Below are 24298 nucleotides of genomic sequence, written 5' to 3'. Positions count from 1 at the left end.
TTCTTTGTACATACTTAATATGTGAGGATTTTATTAAAACGACACAGTTTCAAGAGGCCCTAGGATGTTAAACTGTATTTAGCTTAGCATAGGTGAATGAGGAGAGTTCAGGAGATGGGAGTGACGACAGTTGTTCAGATAAACATCCAGCAGAACCATAACAGAGCCAATTCAAACCCTCCAAACTGTTACATCACAGTCTAGACTCATCATATTCACACCCCTAAAATGTCATTTTAAACCCCGCCCACTAGAGAAAGCCGTAGTCACAGTATCACGAGGCGGCGACTTAAGGAGAGTATGTGGTGTTGATACTGGAGAGCAGCTCGTCACCTCCAGGCTAGTTATGGGAATACGGGTTGCTACAGGAACCAGGCCTCATAATCGTGGCTTTTCCAGGGGAGCTCAAACTCCACATGTGATGAGGAGAATACCTGGGTAGCAAACCGGCACCTGTGCTAGGCTATAAGCTAACACTAGTCGAAGCTAGCTCTTACCATCTCTCCTCTCCATCATCTGCTCCCTCGAAAACAACCTGGACTCCTTCAGCTAAACCAAACTGGAGCTACACTCACATCAGAAGAACTCCAGAAAGCCAAACCCAGGGAAGCGAGAGGGGGCTAGGCCAAAAAGCCAACAGCTACAATGCCTTCTGCTTACCAACAGAACATCGCCCTGAGAGGACACAATGAGAGGACATCAGCACTATCCGGTAAGACTCAGGGACAATTGATAACAGTGTTACAGAGTTAAGACTGTGCTAATATGGGGGTCATCACTGGTGTTGTAAGCCAGCCAATCAGAGCAGAGTTCATTGTTTTGTTTCCCACAAGCCCTTATAGAATATGATATACATGTATTTCGTTCTGAGTTGAAATAACAAATTTTTTCAATAAATAAATAAAATATCTCTATCTGTCTGTCTATCTATATATGTGATTATTATGTAATGTAATATATGCGCATATATATAATCAATCCATGTATATGTGTCAATCCATATATAAATGTGTGTGTGTGTGTGTGTGTGGTTCTGTGTGGTTCTTTAAAAGGTTCTTAATGGTAACAGAACTTTGTTCTATGTTGTTCTATGGCAGTCCTTCTCAGCCCAATATGTTCCCTTAATAAACACATCTGCAGAACTTCAGAACTTCTGAATTTTCTGGGTTGTGTCTCTTTCTCTCTCTCTCTCTCTCTCTCTCTCCCACTCTCTCTCTCTCTCTCTCTCTCTCTCTCTCTCTCTCTATCTCTCTTTCTGTATCTCTCTTTCTGTATCTCTCTCTCTCTCTCTCTCTCTCTGTCCCTCACTGTTGCAATAACAGGGTGGTAAATAGGCTTGTAAAACCACATCTGAGCATTGTTCACCCCTCCCAAACTCACACACTTACTATTTCTGCAGCAAACAGCATCTTAAAAACTCCATAAATGCATTTTTGGCACATTTTAATCAAACTGTACTTGTTTGTGTGTGTAAAGGACACACCTGTTGGCTCTAGATTGAGGCAGTATGAGTACCGCTGCCTGGTCTGATGCTGTGGGTCTGATGTGTTATGTGCTGTTTTCATTAGACGCTCTCTGGAATGTTTCCCCAGCCAGAGATAAGACTTAATTAATGCTGCTCCTCACAAAGGAGAGCCTATCTTTCTTTCTTTCTCCTCCTCACCCCCCGACCCCTCTCTCTCCTTGCTCCCATTCCCGTACCGACTCATATACACAGCTAAATGCTGCTAATAAGGTCATTCTGTATTCCGTATGGTTTTATGGCATCTAGAAAGATCTGGGGCCTGTTCTGGTCCAGACCATGAGTGTCGTGGCCTTCTGAACTCTTAGTGCTCTGTGTGAGGGTCTTCTTCTCCCTCAGCTCATTTCAGATGCAGTGTTCGTTAGACTGTTTTAATAATATTATAATTATTATAATTATTATTATTATGGCAGAGTCAGGGATAGTGATGGAAGGAAAGCTACTGAGCTGATGTTCATGTGTTCCACTGTTGGTTTATACATCAGTACATGTAATATATGAGCATAAGACTCTGTAAGTGTTACTTCTCATATGAAAATCTGATATATAACATTTGTCATATGTCAACAATTTGTCACATATTGAAATATATAATTGGTCATTTTTTTATATGGAACATATATTTCAGCTATTTATCAACATATACAAAAACATATAATTAACAATACATGATTGAAATGCAATGGATTTTTGAAGATGTTGTGGGACAGTTCCGTTATGAATCCCACATAAAGTGATATTATTGCATGATCCAGACTAGCAAATTGCATATATGTACTATAATTAAAATTTTTGCTCATGTGTTTACTGTCTGTCTATGTAATATATAATCAATCAGTGTATATGTGTCATATATGAATACAATATATGTCATATGTGATTCATGTATGAATCAATATGTTCCCTTAATAAACACATCTGCAGAACTTCAGAACTTCAGAATTATCTGGGTTGTCTTTCTCTCTCTCTCTCTCTCTCTCTCTCTCTCTCTCTGTCTCTCTCTCTCTCTCTCTCTCTCGCTCACTGTTGCTACTGTTGCTATGCAGACGTGTTCTGGGCTCTGACTGTGGCTCTGCTCTTAGACTTCTGTCTCATAGGTTCCATCTCAACACACACACACACACACACACACACACACACACACACACACACACACACACACACACACACACCCTTCAGAGATAGAGTTTCTCTAACCTCTCCTTGGGCGACAGACACTCTTATGCATCCCTGGACTGAATGCCTAAGCCATGAGATTCAGCAAAAGTAAGCAAGAGAAGGCCTCTCTCTCTCTCTCTCTCTCTCTCTCTCTCTCTCTCACACACACACACACACAGACATACACACACTCCCTCTCTCTCCTTTCTGTTTCTCTTTGTCTCACTTTCTCTCTGTCTATTTCACTTTTCTCCATAATGTAAATCTGACAGTTGTTCTTCATATTGTAGCAGAATTTCCTGAATTGTCCGTCTGTCTCTCACCCTCTTTATTCTCTCTCCTTTGTCTCTCTTTTTGTCTGTCTCATTCTTTTATCTCTCTCTGTCTCTCTCTCTCTTCATTTTTACCCTGTTTATCTCTTTTTCTGCCTGTCTACCTCTCTCTCTCTCTCTCTCTCTCTCTCTCTAATCCCTTCTGTTCCTCTCCCCGTTGCTGGGCTGTAGGTGGTATGACCCATCTCGGCCGGTGCCCCCTGCTGCAGTGTGTGAGTTGGTACGGCCCACAGATAAAGCTCTGGCAGTGTTGTCATTGATTCAGTAGTAAGAGAGCAGACTGCTGAGAGGAGAGGCAGCCGAACAGAGAGAGACAGAGAGAGACAGAAAGAGAGACAGAGACAGAGAGAGAGAGGACTGTATGAGCTACTGAAGGAGGGAGAGTAAATCAGGAGAAGGAGGAACAGAAGAGGGAGCAGGCGGTCATCTCCAGCTCGCTGCTGCAAGTGAGCCTTCTTTGTCTGGCCATCCCTGATATGACCCTGTTCAAGAGTGAACATCGCAGCCCACAGTGTGAGTATCCCACAGCACTCCAGCTTTCTCCTCTTCTACACAGCTGCCTCGTGTGTGTGTGTGTGTGTGTGTGTGTGTGTGTGTGTGTGTGTGTGTGTGTGTGTGTGTGTGGTGAACTGTGAAAGCTGACAGGTATGGAAGTTATGAGGAGTATTGGAGAGGTGTGGAACAGGACTGGAGTTCGGAGGTGTGAGAGATGCACTGTTAGATTTCTCACATGCTGATATAGAGGCGTCTGCTGTCACTCTGCTGTACTGTACTGTGTGTGTGTGTGTGTGTGTGTGTGTGTGTGTGTGTGTGTGTGTGTGTGTGTTTGGATGTGTTGGGTGTGTGTTTGAAATAGTGTGGGTTGCTCAAGAGGATGCTCTATTAGAGTAGTGAGAGAGAGAGTGAGCGAGAGAGAGAGAGTAAAGGGGAATTAGGGACACTGTCAAATTCGCCATGTGTCTCCTAGTCCAAAAAGAGTCCTCTTCTCCAGGTGTTGCCCGGCCAGGCTCAAGCTCGCCTGTCCATCATGCTGGAGCCAGTTATTGCTGCCATATATCAACATACACAGACATATATGTGGGCATATATTTATCAATGTATGATAGAAAATCAGTCACACAGTCAAAGCACATTTACAGTAAAAAAACCTTCTTAACTCAATGGAAGTCTATATAAAATTGACCCGTTCATGATGAAATATATATATATATATATATATATATATATATATATGTATTATAGTATATTACTGTATGAAGTAGTTTATTACTGTTCACACTTTTAAGGTTCTATGCTTTAAGATGTCAGCAGATCATGCACCTTAGTGTTTGGCCTGTTGTTTTGGAGCATTTCTATTTTTAATTTTATTAAGGAATTCTGATACAATATAAAGAACCAAACTGCTAGATTCACATTATAGAAAAAAGTGAAAAATACAAAGTTGTTTATGGGACAGTGATAAGTAAGTAAGTAAGTAAATAAATAAATAAATCTCTATATCATAAATGTATGTACTATAATGTATATTTACTTGTACTATGTGCATATTTGTATGTAATTACCAGTCAAAAATATACGTATCTATACCTATATAGGTAAAAATATACGTATCTATACTGTGTGCATATGTGTCTTAAATATGATAATTACACATTTTCACTGTCACACACAAACCTTGTATCTCCAGAACAGCAGCTTAACAGGAAAAGGGGGAAAAAACTTAACTCAAAGATTTTATTCCGGATCTTTTTGGAGCTTTTCTATTGGCCCACTCATCAGGAAATTCTGCTACAATATGAAGAACAACAGTCAGATTTATGGCAAAAATGTAGATATCTGAGTGTCCTCAGTGTGTCTCCTAGTCTAGAAAGAGTCCTTCTCTCCAGGGGCTGACCACCCCAGCTTACCTGTCCGTCCCTCTCACTCTCTCCCATTCTGCCTCTGAAGTGACTGCACACGCTCTCCAGAGTGGAGGAGGTTCTCAGAGGCCTGGTTTACACCTGCCATTAATATGCATTGTTCATCCAGATGGTATCTGGATCTGCTTCGACCGGATTCTGTTCACATTTGTCACTTAAACGCGTCTCCAGTGAGACCAGATGAGATCGGATTTAACTTCTCCATGTGAAGAGCCACACCAGCACATGCCTCATTTCCATTTGACTTCTCATCAGAACTGCCCTGCCTTAGGAGACTGAACAGCTTAGAGGAACCATGGAGGTTCTACAACACAGTGGAACAATATGTGGTTCTCGGGTTTCGTGTAACGACTCAGAAAATGTGACGGACTGTTTAAACCGACGCCGGTAGATGAGCATGAGCATTTAATAAGATTTTATGGGCATCACTAATGGACCAGGTATTGTTATGTAGTGATGACTGTATAAGTATGTTAGTGGGATGTGGAGCCTCTCCGTTTTTAGCTTCCTTGAGCTCTAGTCTGAGGTCGTCAAGTTTGTTTTCAGGGGCCTGAAAATGGAGAAAGAGATGGTAAAAGCCAGGTGGCTAGAGTTAGCTTTTAGCTGTTAGCCTAGCGAGGATCCCTGCTCACTTCCCCAGCTTTCGCTGCCTCCCTTGCTGAGTTTAGGCTCTTCTTCTGCGGACGCAGTACAGGAAAGACTGCAATCCCGAGGCCTGGTTTCCATTATTCTAATAACTAGAGTCTGGAGGTGATGAGCTGAATAACAACACCATGTTCTCCCGAAGTCACCGTCACACTTTTCACACCACGTTTCTCCAGCTTTGACTAGGGCTTTCTCTAGTGGGTGGGGTTTTATGTACATTTCTGGGTGTGAGTGTAATGTAATAGAGTCAAGACTGTGATGTAACAGTTTTGGGTGTTTTTGGAATTGGCCTGTTTTCCAGCTCTGCTTTGGTTCTGCTGGATGTTCTTCTGGAGGAGGAACAGCAGTGTTTGAGGTTCACAGTTTGTCACTTCCATCTTCTGAACCCGGACTGAATGAGATGTTCGCTTTTGAAAAAGCTGACAGTGCAACAAGATCAGAAGAGGAATTTTGAGAGAGAGAATCAGGGAGAGGAAGAGATGGAGAGATAGATGGAGAGATAGTTTAGAGGACCATGTTCCAGATGCTCTTAGCCCTTCAGTCACATCTGCTGTTAAAAGGCTCCGGATGTGAGGCCCCAGGGAATGCCTCTCAGTGGCCGGCCCAATCTCTGGCATCAACTGATTACTTTCCAATCTGCTTCATTATTCATGCCTGTCATTGATCATTTATTCATGCGCTCTGTCTGTTGCCACTTCCACTGCAGCCGGCTGAGTGAGGTTGGGAGTCTATCTCGGAGAGCGAGCTGTAGTGATGTAAAACACTGAAAGGGAAGCAGGTAAATCAAAGCTTCTTTGTGTTCTCTGCAGAGAGAGAAACTGGAGGAAATATATAAAAAATATATGTTTGTGGACACCCCTTCTAATGAACGCATTCAGCTACTTTAAGTTGCACTCATTGCTGACACACACACACAGCTTATCTAGTCACCATAGAGACACGTTGCCAATAGAATAGGACTCTCTGGAGCAGATAAACATCATGAACCTATTGGCTCCATGCTGCCTAGTACCAGGCGTGGGCTAGAGGGGTATAAAGCCCCCCAGCATTGAGGAGCTGTGGAGCAGTGGAAGAACTGTGTTCTCTGGAATGATGGTGGTGGAGCTCCATCCAATACCTTTGGGATGAGTTGGGGAGTTGGGGTTGATGAGGTGGGTTGGTGATCATCATCATCCATCCAGCATCTTGTGACCTCTTGTGACCAAATTGTCGCTGAGTGCAATCAAATTCTCGTATGAAGAATATGATGACTAGTAGAAAGCCTTCTTCTCTGGACAGTAGAGACAGTTACTGCAGCAAACGCAGGAGAAACTGTATTTAATACCCTTGACTTCACAAGAAACCATAAATGTGCAGGTGTCCCAATACTTATGTCCATATAATATAGCTGAGATCTTGTGAGCTAGTCTGAAGAACAGAGCTCGGTTCCTCCAGGTTTCTCCTGGACGCCCCCCAGTCCAGCCAGCACAGCGTAGAGGATGTGTTTAACTCCATCAGCAGCAGCAGCAGCAGCAGCAGCTCACCTGATTTACCATCATTAAGCCCTGATTTACCACCAAACCAGGTGTTGATCTGAGGAGAACTCTAAATAATACTAGACTCCATGAGGAGAACTTCTTGTGGAGATGTTCTAATGATGAACACAGTGATGGAGAACCTCCACCACTTTCTGTAGGAGTGATATTATTAGTGTTTATTCTTATAACTTCATATGTGTTGTAACACCCCTACATTTAGAGCATGGTTCCAACCTATAATATAAAGCATCAGAAATCAAATCAGCCAATCGCTTTATAGATAAAAGAGCATGCTGAAATTATAGTGCAATATACTGTAAGAACCTTTCCCCCCAGTGAAATAAAATAAAACAGCTGCAAGATGCCAAGCACCCTGCCAACTGTGCCAAGTGTGTTGACAAACCACACACACACACACACACACACACACACACACACACACACACACTCACAATTCTCTCTCAAGCTAGGCTGAGTCTACAGATTTAAAGCTGAACTGCTCATAAAGTTCAGAAGTGCATGGTATCCAACGCAACTCAGCATGGAAGCGTAACCACGCCTGGATTTATATGTGGAGAAAGGTGGCATCAGCGAAAAAATTAATCCAAGGTAACCCTGGATTACTGAAAATGGACCATTTTGCATTATATCCAAAGTTCCTCAAGTGTGGAATTAGAGTCTGACATTGAGATGACATTACCGGCGGGGGTGCGGCTATTCACAGCTTTCCTCTCAGCGTTTTTAATTATTTATTTTTTTTGGATTATAGTCCCTTAATTATTTATCTGACTTTAGCTCAATTCCTCTGTGCTTGATGACCAGAGTCCTGTCCACACTTGTAGACATGTGCCACTGACCTTCAGATGGGCCCATCTCTGAACTTTATAATGATTTGGTTCATCATGGAAATCAAATCAAATTTCACTATAATTATAATGTAATATTTAATACAGTTCATTAAAATCATATACTAATAATGGTAAAGGTGCATGTATGCATACCCTGTACTATGGCTACAGGGAGCAGAGAGGGTGAAGAGGCCTTGCTTAAGGGCCCAACAGTGGCATTGGGCTTGCCAAGCCTGGGTATTGAACCCACAACCCTGTCGTCAATAGCCTGGAGCTCTAACCGCTGAGCCACCGCTGCCCCTGGACTCCACAAGACCTCTGAAGCTGTCCAGTGGTATCTTGTGCTGTATGTTGTAAGATGGGACCTTCACATGACCCCTGTTGTCCACACTTTCGCACTTTTGATGGGTACTGACCACTGCACAACGGGAACACCCCACAGGACCTGATGTTGTTCTGGAGATGTTCTGACCCAGTCATTGTCTAGAACGTCCCAGTGTGGACCAGGCAGGGCATCAGGCAGATGAGGTTTAGCCAGGGTGGGAGCTCTAGAGATGCTGTGAAGGCCGGAGTGTGAGAGTGTGGAGGTTGTTGGCTTTAATTTTGAGGTTTGTTATGATAATGAAGGCTGTAGGCATGGGTACAGTGCCTGCCCAGTGCTAAAGCTGAGCTGAGTAAGGAGCTCTTGGCAAAGTGCTGTCCGTACTGACCTGTGCAATGAAATATGAAATGTTCTTTGGCTTCAGGTGCGAGAACTGCCCTCCTTACTTCACACATCATTCAGTCAAATGCAGCCATGCACACACACCCATATTCCTGTCTCTGGAGGGTATTTTAATTGCAGCTAAATGCTGTGATACACCTAACATTGGGAAAGTGGTGTAGCTGGGTGTATTCACACACGTGAGATATACTGTATATCCACATTTTTGGGCCTATTTCTTTGGCCAATGATTGATTTCTAATACATTATACCCTCAATAATGTTATGTATTTATTTTGACACTAAGGGTTTCCTCCTTGTTAATCAATAATCAAGCTTGTTCAGTCTCTTTCTAATAGATACAGGTAAATGCTCTACTTTAACATCAGATGTGATGAGATCCACCTGCTACCATGATGACTTTTTAGGACTGTTGGAGTCTTCTTTACTCATCTTGAGGTTCTGCTCTTGGGCTGAACTTGCTAGCACGGTCTGATCTGGTCATGTTGGTCAGCTGCTACACTTGTAAATGATTTAGTGGACAGTGGAAAGTGATTTCTAAAAGTTCTGACATCTTTTTAAACCCCTTCCCAGACTCCTCTGCATCTCCACCCTTCTTTCTGAAGGCCTCAGAGAGCTCTCTGGATCTGGCCATGATGGTGATCTTCTTCACCTCTCACTTCAACCATCAATCAAGAGCAGACCAGACTAAACGTCTGAGGTTTAAATAAGACTCCAGACTCCTCCAGAATAATCCTCTCCAACCATGTTCTAATCATCTGCAGCTGATGTTCTGCAGCTGAGTCTGATTCTACATATTTGAAGGAGTGATAAATGTGGGGGGTTGAACCTTTCCCTCACAGGAACATTACACTTCTAGTCATTTCCTCAGTTGTGTGAGTTATCTCCTGTGTCCAGATTCTTATATATGTTAATTGGGTGTCCTAATTCTTTCACATGACTGCATATATCACTACTGTACTGCAAAACAAACAAAAACAACTTCTTATGTTTCATAAAGGCCTTGATTTCTCAGAACTCCCACATTAACTCATTTAGAAAGGGTTCCCTAAACCCACCGTCCAGCAGGTTGAACAGTAGGCCTAGCAGTTCTACACATCCCTAAACCACTCAGCTGTAGATATTTTGTATAAATACTGAAAGACATGCATAGAGTAGCCTAAACCCATACTTCTTGTATTGATACTTTTATTAAATGATATAAATCAATCAAAAATATTAAAATCTAAATGAATGAATCTCCAAACTGAGAGGCTGGAAAGTAGTGTGATTGCAGGACTATCAGAACAGTCCTGGGAGCGTGATTGAAGCTCATCAGCGTTGCAGGGTTGGTCCAATAGCTCATCTAATATGTTCTCACACACACACACACACACACACACACACTTACAGAGCTGTGGATGGGTCTGGTGAGTCATTTTGGAGCATTTCTATTGGTCCATTCATGGTGAAATTGTAAATATTCTGAGAAAATGTGAAGAACAACGGCCAGATTCACACTGTCAGGATGTATTATACATACTCTATATATATGATGTATTTGGCTGTAGTGTTTGGCCCGCTGATGTATTGCTTTTGAATCAAAACAGGAATATTTCATAGCCTGCTCTGTATTCCTGGGCCAGGCTCAGCGCACAATATGTGGCCTATTCCTGGCTCCGTCGCTGGGAAAGCATAAATCCCTGGTTGTTTAATTGATGGAATAAATTCGTTTTCATCTTCGCAGCTGTCCACTTCATCATGCTGCTTTTTACCCGATGCCAAATGCTCTGTGTATTTAGTCATAACTGTCACCCTCTCCTGGTTCCTCGGCACATTTCAGGCCTTTCAAAATGTTTACTATTGCTGTCAGAGCCATTACAAGGAGATCTGAAGAGGAGAGGCAGCTCACAGAAAACACTGAAAATAATGACACTAATGTAATTAAGCCTTTAAAAGAGACGAGGAAAAAAAAGAAAGCATGATTTCCCCCAAACCCCCACCCCTTTACACCCCTCAACCCTAAAAAAATGGAAAGTATATTAATTTATCCCCGTAATTCTATCCTCTAGTGTATATTAAAAGCTTTTTGGCTGTTTATTTCCATCATACTCTCGCTCAAAGGCACTCTGGTGTGCCTTATTTTCATGGAGATCACAGCGGGAAAGCTAATTGCATTGTGTTGCATTGTGTTCACTAAACATGAGCAAATTGCTTGCTCGAGGCGGTGCACGCTGTTTTTGCGTGATTCCAGGGGTCCTGAAGCCTTTTGCAGTGTAATGGCTTTATCGTGCTGTGGATTAGCACTGCTAGCTCTACATAGTCGCTGTGCCTTGCCCCCATTCAGCCGCTCACCGCCTTTGTTAGCAGCTCTGACCTGCAGGGCTTTAATATGGGCAACGTGCTGCTGCCTCTGCTCCTCCTTTTAACCGGCAGGAGAAAAGTAGATTTGGAAGTGAATGAATAAGAGTCAGAACACGGCTTTGGCCAGTTTGATTGAGTTCAGATTTTTTCAAAGGTGAAAAGCTGAAAGGGCCCCTGAGGCTTTAAGTGTGTGTGTGTGTGTGTGTGTGTGTGTGTATGTGTGTGTGAGAGCCTCTGTGGATGGTGAGTTGCTGGATTGGGGACAAGGAGAAAAAGACCCAACTTTAAAGTTTAGCAGACTGCATGTGCATGAATGTGATGCAGAATGAGGAGGATTTCACTCGTGGCCTGTCTCTGTATATCTCCGTATATGTAGAGCAGCGACTGACCTAACTGACCTAAAGGCCGACATCCCACCCTGCAAAAGGCTGCACCCCAACGGCCTGACGATACTACACATATCACATATTATAATTCAGCATAATGAGCAAAGCGAGATTTTAAAAAAGAAAGATACATTATATGGACAAAAGTATTGGGACACCTGCTCATTCATTGTTGCTTCCTGCTTTTGTTGGAGTTCCAACCCCCCCCCCAACACAGTTCTACTGCTTCACAGCATATGCCAATAAGTTCATGCTAGTCCTATTCTATTGGCAGTACTTCTCTACAGGGACTAGACAAGCTGTGAGAGTGTGCATTTGCACATTTGTGTCAGCAATGAGTGCAATGTAATTAAAGTTACTGAATGCATTCCTTAGAAGGGGTGTCCACACACTTTTGGACATATATCATGCTCTCTGTATCACTCTCTCGCTACGTCTTTCACTCACTCTGATATTGATTTCCAGGATATTTAAATGATTTCCGGGCGTCAGGGAGCCGCTATTAATGTGTGGGACAGTCCCCCAACTCCCGGGAGAGATGGGATGTCTGGAAAGACCCAGTGAAAACAATGGCTTTTATTTTCAGAAGAATAGGAACAAATGCATGGCTAGCGTTGTCTCCTGGGACGTTTGTCGGTAAGGTGACTGAGAAACAGAGAACGAGGGAGAGGGAGGGAGTGAAATTGCAGAATGCAGCTGTCCTTAAAGGACCTGAACCCTCACTAAGCCCTTAGAGAGATGAAGCGGTCCATGTCCTCACTTGACCATCACTGATATAAAAGTTGCTTTCCTCTGGTCCATCCTGGCTTTGATCTCTCTGGCTTAAGGCCGAGGGTTGCATGAGGGCTTCTCTTCGTACATATTCGCACTGACCCTGTTTGATGCGGACCGGTCAAACTTTTTAATCCACTTTCTTTTGACAGGTGTGAACACGCCACTTGAATTCGAACCTGTGAATCCTGGCTCAGTTTGCTGCTGGTTTGGTGTGAACTTGCTCACATGGGTGGAATGTGGCTAGGTGGGTTCCAGGTGGGCAGGAGTTTAGGGTGGGTTGGTACATGCGTTTTTACTGGGACCCAGTTGGGCTTAGGCCGCGCCACAGGGGTCTATAGTGCACTACCCCCCCCCCTCCCCAAAAACCCATTTCTCTAAAAGTCATAATGAGGAGAATGATCTATTAAAATGTTGATGTTAAAAATGTTGGGCTGCACTAGGCTCCTGTTTCAGCTGCAGATCTGCCCATTGAAAATGAAGCATTTCAGTAATATCAGCTCTATTAAAGGAGCGTCTCTGTGCTCTACTGAGCATCAACATGAGCTTCATGGAGGAAAATATGAGGAGTCGTTGTCTAGAAGTTTTGTAAAGCTGCAGAAAGTCAGACTTCAGAGGCGTGTGATCAATAAGCTTTATTGGAGTGTAAATGTGGGGCTCAGTCGGGACGTTTCACTGCAGCTCTATATATATTATAATATAATTCACTTGTTAAAACCACCTGTCACTGGTGTTAATGTTATGGCTGACCAGTAAATATCAATAGACCCTATAAATATGTCTAAATACTCCATGAGAACACTGGCCGGTGTTTGCAAACTCAGTGAAACTCTGCAGTGATATGGGCCCTTTAAGAGGCTGTTCATGTTCCTCTGGCAGATGGAGGCTAATTAGCCGCTAGAGCACTTGATATGTGTGAGTGCAGGGTTGGGGCAGGGGGCAGGCTGGAGCTGTGCTTTCAGTGCCAGCAGGTTCCACTCTGCCCCCTCTGTACCAGCTCCACCAGCCCAGTGGAGTGCCTGGCATGCAGCCGTTGGACAAAGGGCAGAGATGGTAGGGCCCGACTGTAGAGCTATTTCCTTTGTCTTTTATGAGCTCCACAGTGGGTTGTGTTCAATCAGATCTGATGAAACCTAACTAACGAAGCTCAGAGTGAGCCAATCAGTTACTAATTTTTAAAAGGACTGGAATTGATAGTTCCACAAAATGGCATCTGGCCTACATGTCATGCTGCACTCCTCTTTCCCCAGCTGTATATTAGCATGTATCTACACTGTATGTCAAATGTTTGTGGACACCCCTTCTAATGAATGCATTTGACTGTGCTTTAATTATAGATAATAGATTAGACAGATTAGATAATGGATTAGGACTCTCTGGAGCAGATCAACATTGTGAACCGATTGGCACCATGCTGCCTAATAATGCCAGGCGTGGGCTAGAGGGGTATAAAGCCCCCCAGCATTGAGGAGCTGTGGAGCAGTGGAAGAACTGTGTTCTCTGGAATGATGATGGTGGAGGAGCTCCATCCAGTACTTTTGGGATGTGTTGGGGATGATGATGTGAGGTGGTGATCATCATCATCCAACATCCTGACCTCTCTAACGTTCTTGCCACTGAATGCAATCAATCAAATCCTCACAGCAATGCTCCTCCTCCAAAATCTAATAGAAAGTCTTCTTCTCTGGACAGTAGAGTTTATAGTTACTCCAACAAAAGCAGGAGAATCTCTTTTTAACACCCTTGATTTCAGAAGAAATGATGAATGAGCTGGTGTCCCAATACTTTCGTCCTTTTAGTGTAGGTAAGTGTGTGTGTGTGTAGTGGTGCTGTTTTGAGAGCACACACTGTGGCCCTTCCTGCCAGCTTGTGGAGATTGCAGCGCTGATGGCATGCCATGCTAACCAGCCTCTCGGTAATTCTGTATAATGTAACCCAGAAGAATCAATCTCCCACTGTCATGGAACACAGCCCTGAAATTAGATGTCTCTTGTTTCATGTTTCCTTCGATGAATTTTGACAAGCTGGCTGTGTGGTGGGCACGCTTCACAGGGAGGCCTTGTTTTGCTGTGTTAGGAAAAGAGCGCGCGAGAGAGAGAGAGGCGCGGGCGAGAGAGCTGCCTCCACAGTGATTAAAACTACCTGCCGGCTGCTGGCCGTACTTTTGGCCAGACTTCTGAAGAATCCTCTGTCTGCCTCGGCGTCCGCGAGCCTGCCGAGAGAACAGAGGTGACCTCAGCCTCAGAGCGAGCGGCGCTGGGGCTTTTGGGCCTACCTCACTGCCTCTTTGTTGTTTTCCCGCAGATATGAGCATGACCGGGGAGCTGAAATCGAGCCGCTCAAAGATGGGGGGAGCCAAGAGGCCGAGCAGCGCTGTGTACGGGTGAGTGTGAGGCGCCCGGCGGCGCTTATTTTCAGATTTTCAAACACAAGAATCCTTCACACATACAAGAACTCAGTGTTCACTCTAGCAAACACTCCGCAGATCTGAACCTCATCATTACCGCTCGAACCCGAGCAGCGCTTGTTCATAGTGAAACTTTAGACTGCTGTATTTGCCTCCCGGTGGTCACAGTACCTCTAACCTGGGCAGCCGGACTGTGGTTAATAGTGGAAAGTAACATATATATATGTAGGTGTGTGTGTGTGTGTGTGTGTGTTTGTGTGTGTATATTTATATCTATCTATCTATCTATCTATCTATCTATCTATCTATATATATGTGTGTGTGTGTATATAGTACTTCTAACCTGGGCAGCCAGACTGTGGTTAATGGTGGAAAGTAACCAGGGCCCTCTCTGGATAGGGGGACCTAAATAATATATGATATTTTTAATAATATAATATTAATGTATAATAAAAATAATTTGGTAATAATTTTCATACTAAATAATATATGATGTATAATAATATCATAATAATGTATAATAATAATATAATATATAATATTATATAATAATAATATTATAATAATATAATAAATATAATAATAAATTTCATGCTGATATATATATATATATATATATATATATATATATATATATATATATATATATTTACAGCATTTAGCTGACGCTCTTATCCAGAGCGACTTACAAAGTGACTTGTATTACACAGGTGGGCCAATGTAGTGTTATGAGTCTTGCCCAGGGACTCTTATTGGTGTAGCGCAGCATACTGTCACCCAGACTGGGAATCGAACCCTGATCTCCCACATGGTGTGGTAGCTCACTGACAGCTAGTGGTTTTATCTGTTGCGCCACACCAACCACTATATATATATATATATATATATATATATATATATATATACACTATACATACACACACACACACACACACACATATATATCTAAAGATTAAAATCTCCTTGCATTAATGTACACAAAACAGTAATCAAATTGTTAATTCTTTATTATTTAGAGCTATACACTGATCAGACATTATGTTGTTTATAGTACTGTGCATAATAAATGTATAACTTTACAGTGATACTATAATTTATTAATGTGTATTATAGATAAAAGATACATATACATGTATTTTCTATATTGATATGTTGTTGCTGTAGGACAAAAATCTTGTTTCGCCAAAAAACTCGATTTCATTCCAAGTTGGGAGCATTTCTAATTGTTCATCATGAAATTCTGATGCAATATAAAGAACAACTGCAAGATTCACATTATGGAGATGCAAAAATGGAGATGCAAGGTTTTTGCGACAGCGACAATATATAAACATTTTTTAAAAATGCAAAGGCATGAATGATTTTATATATTATATTATATTATATATAATAAACAGCACATCAGATGGTTTTATTCAATATTTTACCACTTAAATGATAAATTATTACAGCTACATTACAGTAGAAATATGTATAACTGTAATGTTATGTAACTGTAATAATATAGTTACAACAATAAATAAAGTCATTAATGTCGCACCCAAAATTCACTCACAGTATTTAATTTTTCAGCCCTTTGAGCATGTGGCCATCCAAATGTGTGTTCCTGGTTATTTTACTGTGTGTGTGTGTGTGTTTGTGTGTGTGTGTGGGGGGGGGGCGTGTGTTTTCTCCGAGCCTGGCCTGTTGTGTGCCTCTGTTGCTATGCTGATAGTCTCAGTTGGCGTGGCGTGTCTTGTAGAGAGCGGGATTCAGAGGAACACAGGAATAAATCAGAGCGTAGAAGAAGATTGGATTTATCTCCTCCAGGACCCCGGCTGAAAACCCAGTCAGGGGCCTCAAAAGGCCCAACACAATCTGTTTATGCGATAAGTGACACACATTCACTCGCCCTGCCTCCCTTCACCTATTCTGCAGCCAGGCCGCGGCTCCGCTCTCGCTCAGTGATGGCGTCTCTAATCTACTGCACGTTACCTTCAAATCACACTGATCTTCCTCGCTTAGCCCACTCTGCCTCTCTGTTCTCCAATCAATCACTCATGTATTGATGCAACAGTGGTACAAAAATGCACTGCACTGTGTGTGTGTGTGTGTGTGTGTGTGTGTGTGTGTGTGTGTGTGTGTGTGTGTGTGTGTGTGTGTGTGTGTGTGTGTGTGTGTGTGTGTGTGTGTGTGTGATAGCCCCTGTAAGTTATACAGTATTGAATGCATTATTATAAACACCAGATTATTTTATTCAATATTTTACTTGCTGAAAATGATAATGAAAAAAATAAAATAAAATCAATAATAAACTATAATATCATGATTTATTAGCTGATTTATTCATCTATTTTTTATTACAGCTTCATACACTCTCAAAAATATAAGTTCCTATTGATTCTTGGCCTAAATGAACATATCCTGAACCTCTACTTTATGTGTTCATCGATCAGCCAAAACATTAACACCATTTACTTAATACTGTGTAGATCCACCAAAACAGCTCTGACCCACTGAGGCATGGCCTCCACAAGGCCTCTGAAGGTGTCCTGCTGTGGCATCTGGAGCACCAAGACTAACATTAGCAGCAGATCCTTTAAGTCCTGTAAGTTGTGAGGTGGGCCGAGCCTCCATGAGCATCAATGAGCTTTGGACGCCCCTGACTCTGTGACCTGTGATTTTACTTACCTGTTACCTGTTAATTCATGAATAAAGTAGTAGTAGTACATTTGCTTTTATATTAATAGTAATAGTAATATTTGCAGGTCAAATTCACTATTAATTGGCAATTGAATTACATACTTTAAGTAAATGAACCAAAATAATAGTAATAATACTATGTATATATGTATATGTAATGTATATACATATGTAATGTGTATGTATATATATATATATATATTATATGTAATAATATTTAATAGTAATATTATATACACACAGTATTTTAAATGTATATACTATGTATTATTTTCCATTATATATTATAATATGTAATATATTGTATTATAATATGTATAAATAATATGTAATATTAGCAGATCATATTTGCTATCAATTTGAATAATACTTTATCTACGACCCATCTATAATGGACCATTCAAGTAAAGTGATGCCTAAATTTGCCTGATTTAGTTACATATTTCTTTTGAAAACTTTAATAATTTGAGTAAAATCAACAATAAAATATAAAATTTAAATTAAAAATATACATTTGTTTAAAAAAATAAATAAACTTGTCTGAGTATCCTCCACAGTGCTGCTCCCTGTTATTACTGAATATTAATACACAGACTTACCATATTAGTAGGACTTTATACATGAATGTGAAACCAAATCTGAAGACAATTGGTTTCAAACTCTTGCAATGTGTGTGTGTGTTTGTGTGTGTGTGTGTGTGTGTGTGTGTGTGTGTGTGTGTGTGTGTGTGTGTGTGTGTGTGTGTGTGTGTGTGTGTGAGAGAGAGAGAGAGTAGTGCTATAGTGTGGTATATTCCGGGCTGACAGAGCCTGTGGCTCAGCTGTGAAGACCCCTAAGGTGTGAACGGTGAGGCAGGCATGCCTGAGTAGGACGCCCCGGAGACTGTGGTTCCTGAGGGAATTACCCCTCCCAGATACACACACACACACACACACACACACACACACACACACACACACACACCACACAGTGCTCCTCCTGGGATCACCGTCATTTTTTACACACAGGAGAGATTTAGAGGCCGAGCCATGAACTCATGCTCTACTTCATCAATCATATCGCGACTGCGGCGTGTTTTCATACCAGACTGAGGCAGACGGGACAGAGAGCGACCCAGGAGGAGACAGAGAGGGAGAGAGGGGGGGGGGGCTGTGATAAAGAGAGCAAGACTACCCTCATGTCGTGTCTCTCCTGTGAAGGTGATCAGCTCCCTGTGTGTGTGTGTGTGTGTGTGTGTGTTGTGAGGTGAAGTGGGATGTGTGTGTGTTTTGCTCCAGCTGTGTGATTAAAGCTGTGATGGGGTGAGGGAGCAGATGCTGCAGCTTTTATTCCACTCCAGCACTCTGCCACAAAACAGCAACACAACCCCAACGCGGACCCAGGTGCTCCCGCACAGCACTGCCAAAGGGCACGCTCCGAGACGCCCCACCCCCCTCTCACACACACACACACACACACACACACACACACACACACACACACACACGCACATTAATTTTAACCCTTAGAAATGACTACATTAAAGTGACAAAAGTATTGGGACGTAGCTCAATCTTTGTTTCTTCTGAAATGAAGGGGATTAAAAGAGCTGATCCTGCTTTTGTTGGAGTAACTGTCTCTACTGTCCAGAGAAGAAGACTTTCTACTAGATTTTGAAGCAGCACTGCTGTGAGAATTTGATTGCATTCAGCAACAAGAGCGTTAGTAAGGTAGAGATGATGATGATGATCACATTTACATTAAATTATATCCAAGGACTTTATTAGTGCAGTGCACCCAGACTGGGACATGTCTCCTACATGGTGTAATAGCTCACTGGCAGCTAGTGGTGTTCTTTTTTGCGCCACACCAACCACACCGCTTCATCATCCCCAACTCAGAACCACCATTATTCCAGAGAACACAGTTCCTCCACTGCTCCACAGCTCCTCAATGCTGGGGGGCTTTATAGCCCTCAATAGCCCACACTTGGCATTAGGCAGCATGGAGCTAATAGGTTCATCCAGATGATCTGCTCCAGAGGGTCCTATTCTATTGCTAGTACTTCTCTACAGGGGCTATATGTGTGCAAGGATTGTCCACAAACATTTGGACATATAGTGTAGATTGTCTTTGGGTCATACTGTAATGATATGTGATATATTAAAGTGAATGTGGGATTAGAGGCATTGCCTGAGGACCCTATAGATATTGATACTGACCCCCAGCCTCATACTTTTAATTTGTACTCCTGCAGTGGACTAATCTCTGGGTATAAGCGCCACTTTAGGCCTAGTGGTCATTCTTAGGCCCGGTCAGGGACCCCCATGCACTGGTCACACTCACACAGACAGCAATTCATGTAGTTCTATTCAATTCCTCTGGTTTTAGGACTGGAAAATGTAGAAAAACAAACACACACCGATACACACACTCACACAGTGTGCTTAGCAAGTTATAAAATATCTGATTATTCGGCAGGTTTGAGCATCAGCGGCTGAAGTGGAATTATGTACAGACTGTAGGCCGGATTATTTCTTATTCCGATGTTTTAAAATACAGATAAATTCATTTTTACTTCTCCTCTGGGAAATCAACCGAACGACTCAATCAGTCAAACGGCACAAATACACAGAGGTACTTTGCTGTTTGAAAGTCCTGTCAGAAATGTCATACTAATGAGATAAGAGCACATGAACCTCATAATTACTAGGCAGGATATTCTTTTTTAATTTTTAATGAGCAGTTAATAAATCCTGATAGTTGCTTTGTAAACCAGCCATATTTCAGCTGTACAGCAGAACTTCTCTGGGCACTGCAGGCTGAAATCATCTCCTCATCTTTAGTAAATGTCTAATTCACATCAGCACCTGAAAACACAGAGGATGAGTCAGTGCTGTATGATTTAATAGCTCCAGCTGGATAAAATATTAATTAATATGCATCATCTGCCCGACATATATATATATATATATATATATATATATATATATATATATATATATATATATATATATATATATATATATATATGAATGTATTCAGCTACTTTAAGTTGCACCCATTGCTGACACACATGTGCAAATGCACACACACAGCTTGTCTAGTCTAAAGAAGTACTGCCAATAGAATAGGACTAGAATAGGATAAACATCATGAACCTATAGACACCATGCTGTCTAATGCCAGACGTGGGTTATAGAGGGGTATAAATCCCCCCAGCATTGAGCTGTGGAGCAGTGGAAGAACTGTGTTCTCTGGAATGATGTTGGTGGTGGTGCTCCATCCAGTTCTTCTGGGATGGGAAGTTGTGTGTGTGTGTGTGTGGGGGGGGTTTCCTGATCTCACTAATACTTTTGTTGCTAAGTTCAATCAAATCCTCACAGCAATGCTGCACCAAAATCTAGTAGAAAGCCACCTTTCCTGGACAGTAGAGACAGTTAATTCAGTTTTTGACCAATAAATGATCATGCGTCCCAATACTTTTGTCAAGAGACTGTATCTATTATATCACAGTTCTGCAAAATAAACAACAAAAGTAAACTATAAAATAACAGCAGTTTTCTCATGATGTCCATTTAGTTTTGTCCCAATCCACTAGAGCATAGCAGTGACTATCCCTGAACCCTCTGCAAGCAGGAACGCTAGGCTCCGGTCTTAACAGCAGCAGCTTTCATGTTGTTTGACTGGACGGCATGTCGAGGGATGCGGGTGTCTTCAGTAAGGTCAGCTTAGACAAACAGATCTGCGAGCTCGAGCGAGCACAGACGGGACATGTGTGTGTCTTATAAATATCCGCGCCTGTCTGTGTGGGGATCCGGCCGGGGATTTGAGATGATGTGTGGTGGAATTCTGCAGAGGTCTCTGAGTCAAGCCTAAAATCAGTGCCGTGACGCCGCTGCTGTCCAGACTGTTGATGTGCTCTGACTCCACTATCCATCATGGGCTATTATAGCTGCCCCTGGTGCACAGTTCCACACACACTGCCTACAGAGGGCACTTTAGATGTTTGGCCTGTAATGACACTGCTTTCTCCACGTCCTGATCTGACATGTTCTGATTATTGTAAGATAATGGTGTTCTGTGGATGTGCTGCGCTGGGTTTCAGTCCCTCTGCCCCGTTCTTCCAGCATGCTGTCATCTGTTTTCATTACCGCCAGTGGAGGCTACAGTCTGGCCGGGCAGGACAAGCTGCGAGGCTAGAATAATAGGCCCGCTCCATCTGTCGCAAGCATGGAGAGCCTGAAGAGAGATGGGGAGAGGGGGGGGGGGAGAGAGAGAGAGAGAGATCGATCAACAGTGGGTCAGTTTGCTGAGAGCCACAGTGGGCATTGCAGTATTGGGGTCACATGACTGAAAAACCTTTATTGTTAATGAGGTGGCGCAGTGGGAGAGGTCCGGTTACTGTCCCATACCAGGCTGTACTGCTCACACCGCTGCCTGATTAATAGGGTGAGGAGAGACGCTGGACTGTGCTCACGTTAGCAGAACCTCAGCCACTCTGGGGGTCTGGATCTTCATGTGATCCTCAGCAGAGCCATGCAGGCTGGCCCGCGGAGCAGCCCGGGTCCAGATACGGGCCTAGACAGAGCTGCTGACTTAGTCTTAGTACACTATGACTATGAAGTAAGTTTGTGGACGCCTCCTCATGGACTCTCACAGAGCTTGAACCTCCTCACATGCAACTGCTTCAAAATCTAGTAGAAAGCCACCTTTCCTGGATAGTAGAGACAGTTAATTCAGCATTTGAACAACAAATGAGCATGCGTCTCAATACTTTTGTCAAGAGACTGTATCTATTTTATCACAGTTCTGCAAAATAAACAACAAAAGTAAACTATAAAATAACAGCGGTTTTCTCATGATGTCCGTTTAGTTTTGTCCCAGATTGGAATTAGGGCTAGATTTAGGCTTTGGTTTGAGTTGGGGGTAAAGGTTAGGCTAGGCTTCGGACCAAAGTGAGGGTTAGGTTTAGGTTTTATATTGAGGTTAACATTGGGGTTGGGTTAAAATTAGAGTTAGGAATGGGACCAGGACTAGGTTTAGGACCAAGGTAAGGGTTATGTTTAGGTTTTAATTTGAAGTTAAAATTAGGTTTAGGATTGGGACCAGGGTTGGATTTAGGACCAGAGTAAGAATTAGGTTTAGGTTTTTGATTGGGGTTAAAGTTAGGGCTAGGATTGGGACCAAGACTAGGTTTAGGACCAAGGTAAAGGTTAGGTCTAGGTTTTCAATTGGGATTAAAGTTAGGGTTAGGTTGGGAACCGGGGGTTCGGTTTAGGTCCAAAATAAGAATTAGGTTAAGGTTTTGGGGTTTTCTTTTGGATTAAAGTTAGGGCTAGGATCAGGACCAGGGCTAGGTTTAAGAGTTTAGTTTTGGGTTAGGACTGGGATCAGGGCTGGGCTTGGAAGCAAAGTAAGGGTTAGGTTTAGGTTTTTGGTTTTTCTTGGGAATTAAAGTTAGGTCTAAGGTTGGGACCAGGGCTTGGTTTAGGACCAAAGTAAGGGTTAGGTTTACATTTTGGGTTGATGTTAGAGTTAGTTCTTCATCTTCTTCTTCTAATATTATTAATAATATTAATACTTATAATAACAAGAATATTAGCTGACCTTTTGACCTACACATGAAAGGCTCTTCTTTAGTCCTGGTGTGTTTTATCTACAGACGCTCGCGCGCATTAGAAAGCAGCTGATCTGTGTTTTTCTCTGCAGTCACAGGTACAGAGAGATGAGAGGATATGTAATGCTGACTGCGCCGTTCGGCCGTCGTGGTTTCTCCGCAGTGTAGATAAGGTGCTAATCCACAGCAGAATGGTGTGGCACAGGTGTGAACGGGCCCTCACTATCCCCTGCGTCCAGCAGATAGAGGAGAGAACCCATCTATCTGAAATCCCTCACTCTCCTCTTATGGTGTAAATGACCAATCAGATCCTTCATCTGTTCCTTCAGGTTATCGCAGAGCACGGGCAAAGGTCTGGGCTAATGGAGTCATTCCTAGCAATGCATAGAGAGAGGAAACGAGCGAGGGAAGATGTGTGTGTGTGTGTGTGTGTGTGTATGTGTGTATGTGTGTATGGGGGTTAGAATGGGGGGGGGACTGAACTGCATGCCGTTTGCCCCCCGGCGTGAACAATCCATCTCAAATTGATCTCACAACTGGCTGCAGCGGGGCACTCCGAATCAATCTCAAATTGATCTCAGTGCCAGAGGTGGAGAAAACTAGCAGCGAACCTTATCAAAAATATTGTGGTGTTGGGCAAATCTGACAGCCAAACTTATCACAGAGGAGCAAAGGAAATGGGCTTGGAGACCCTCAGGCACTGAGACAGGACAGCCCCCCTGCTGCTGTGCAACACACACACACACACACACACACACACACACACACACACACACACACACACACACAAGCACATATACAGACATGCACATGATACACTCTAGTTTAGGCCTGTCAGCTGAGACATACTATAAAACACACACACACACACACACACACACACACACACACACAAATGAAATGCACCCTGGTTCACAGTGTCAATCCCACACAGAACTCGAATACATATGGACATGCACACGCACCGTATGTCTAAATGTTTGTGGACATCCTTTCTAATGAATGCATTCAGATACTTTAAGCTGCACCCATTGCTGACACAGATGTGTAAATGCACACACACAGCTTGTCTAGTCCCTGTAGAGAAGAAGTACTGCCAATAGAATAGGACCCTCTGAAGCAGATCATCATCATGACCCGATTGGCACCATGCTGCCTAATAATGCCAGGCGTGGGCTATAGAGGGGTATAAAGCCCCCCAGCATTGAGGAGCTGTGGAGCAGTGGAAGAACTGTGTTCTCTGGAATGATGGTGGTGGAGCTCCATCCAGTACTTTTGGGATGAGTTTGGGATGATGAGGTGGGGTGATGATGATAATCCAACATCCTGATCTCACTAACACTCACAGCAATGCTCCTCCTCCAAATCTAGTAGAAAATCTTCTTCTCTGGACAGTAGAGACAGTTACTCCAACAGAAGCAGGAGAAACTCTTTTAATACCCTTG

General features: G+C 42.8%; 1 protein-coding gene across 1 annotated transcript in view; it reads left to right on the top strand.

Annotated features, from left to right (window-relative positions):
* The first annotated feature begins 3289 nt into the window (after positions 1–3289).
* LOC140575120 (heterogeneous nuclear ribonucleoprotein C-like) overlaps positions 3290–24298 on the top strand; it is an 81455-nt gene continuing 60446 nt past the window's right edge. Inside the window, exons 1-2 of the mRNA XM_072695288.1 lie at positions 3290–3525; positions 14470–14548. Of these exons, the coding sequence (XP_072551389.1) occupies positions 3489–3525; positions 14470–14548 (116 nt within the window). The 5' untranslated portion in view covers positions 3290–3488. The remainder of the gene's footprint in view (positions 3526–14469; positions 14549–24298) is intronic.

This window comes from Salminus brasiliensis, chromosome 13 (genome assembly GCF_030463535.1).
Source record: "Salminus brasiliensis chromosome 13, fSalBra1.hap2, whole genome shotgun sequence".
Lineage (NCBI taxonomy): Eukaryota > Metazoa > Chordata > Actinopteri > Characiformes > Bryconidae > Salminus > Salminus brasiliensis.
The sequence above is the reverse complement of the archived record's forward strand: the minus strand, read 5'-3'. Positions and strand labels throughout refer to the sequence as shown.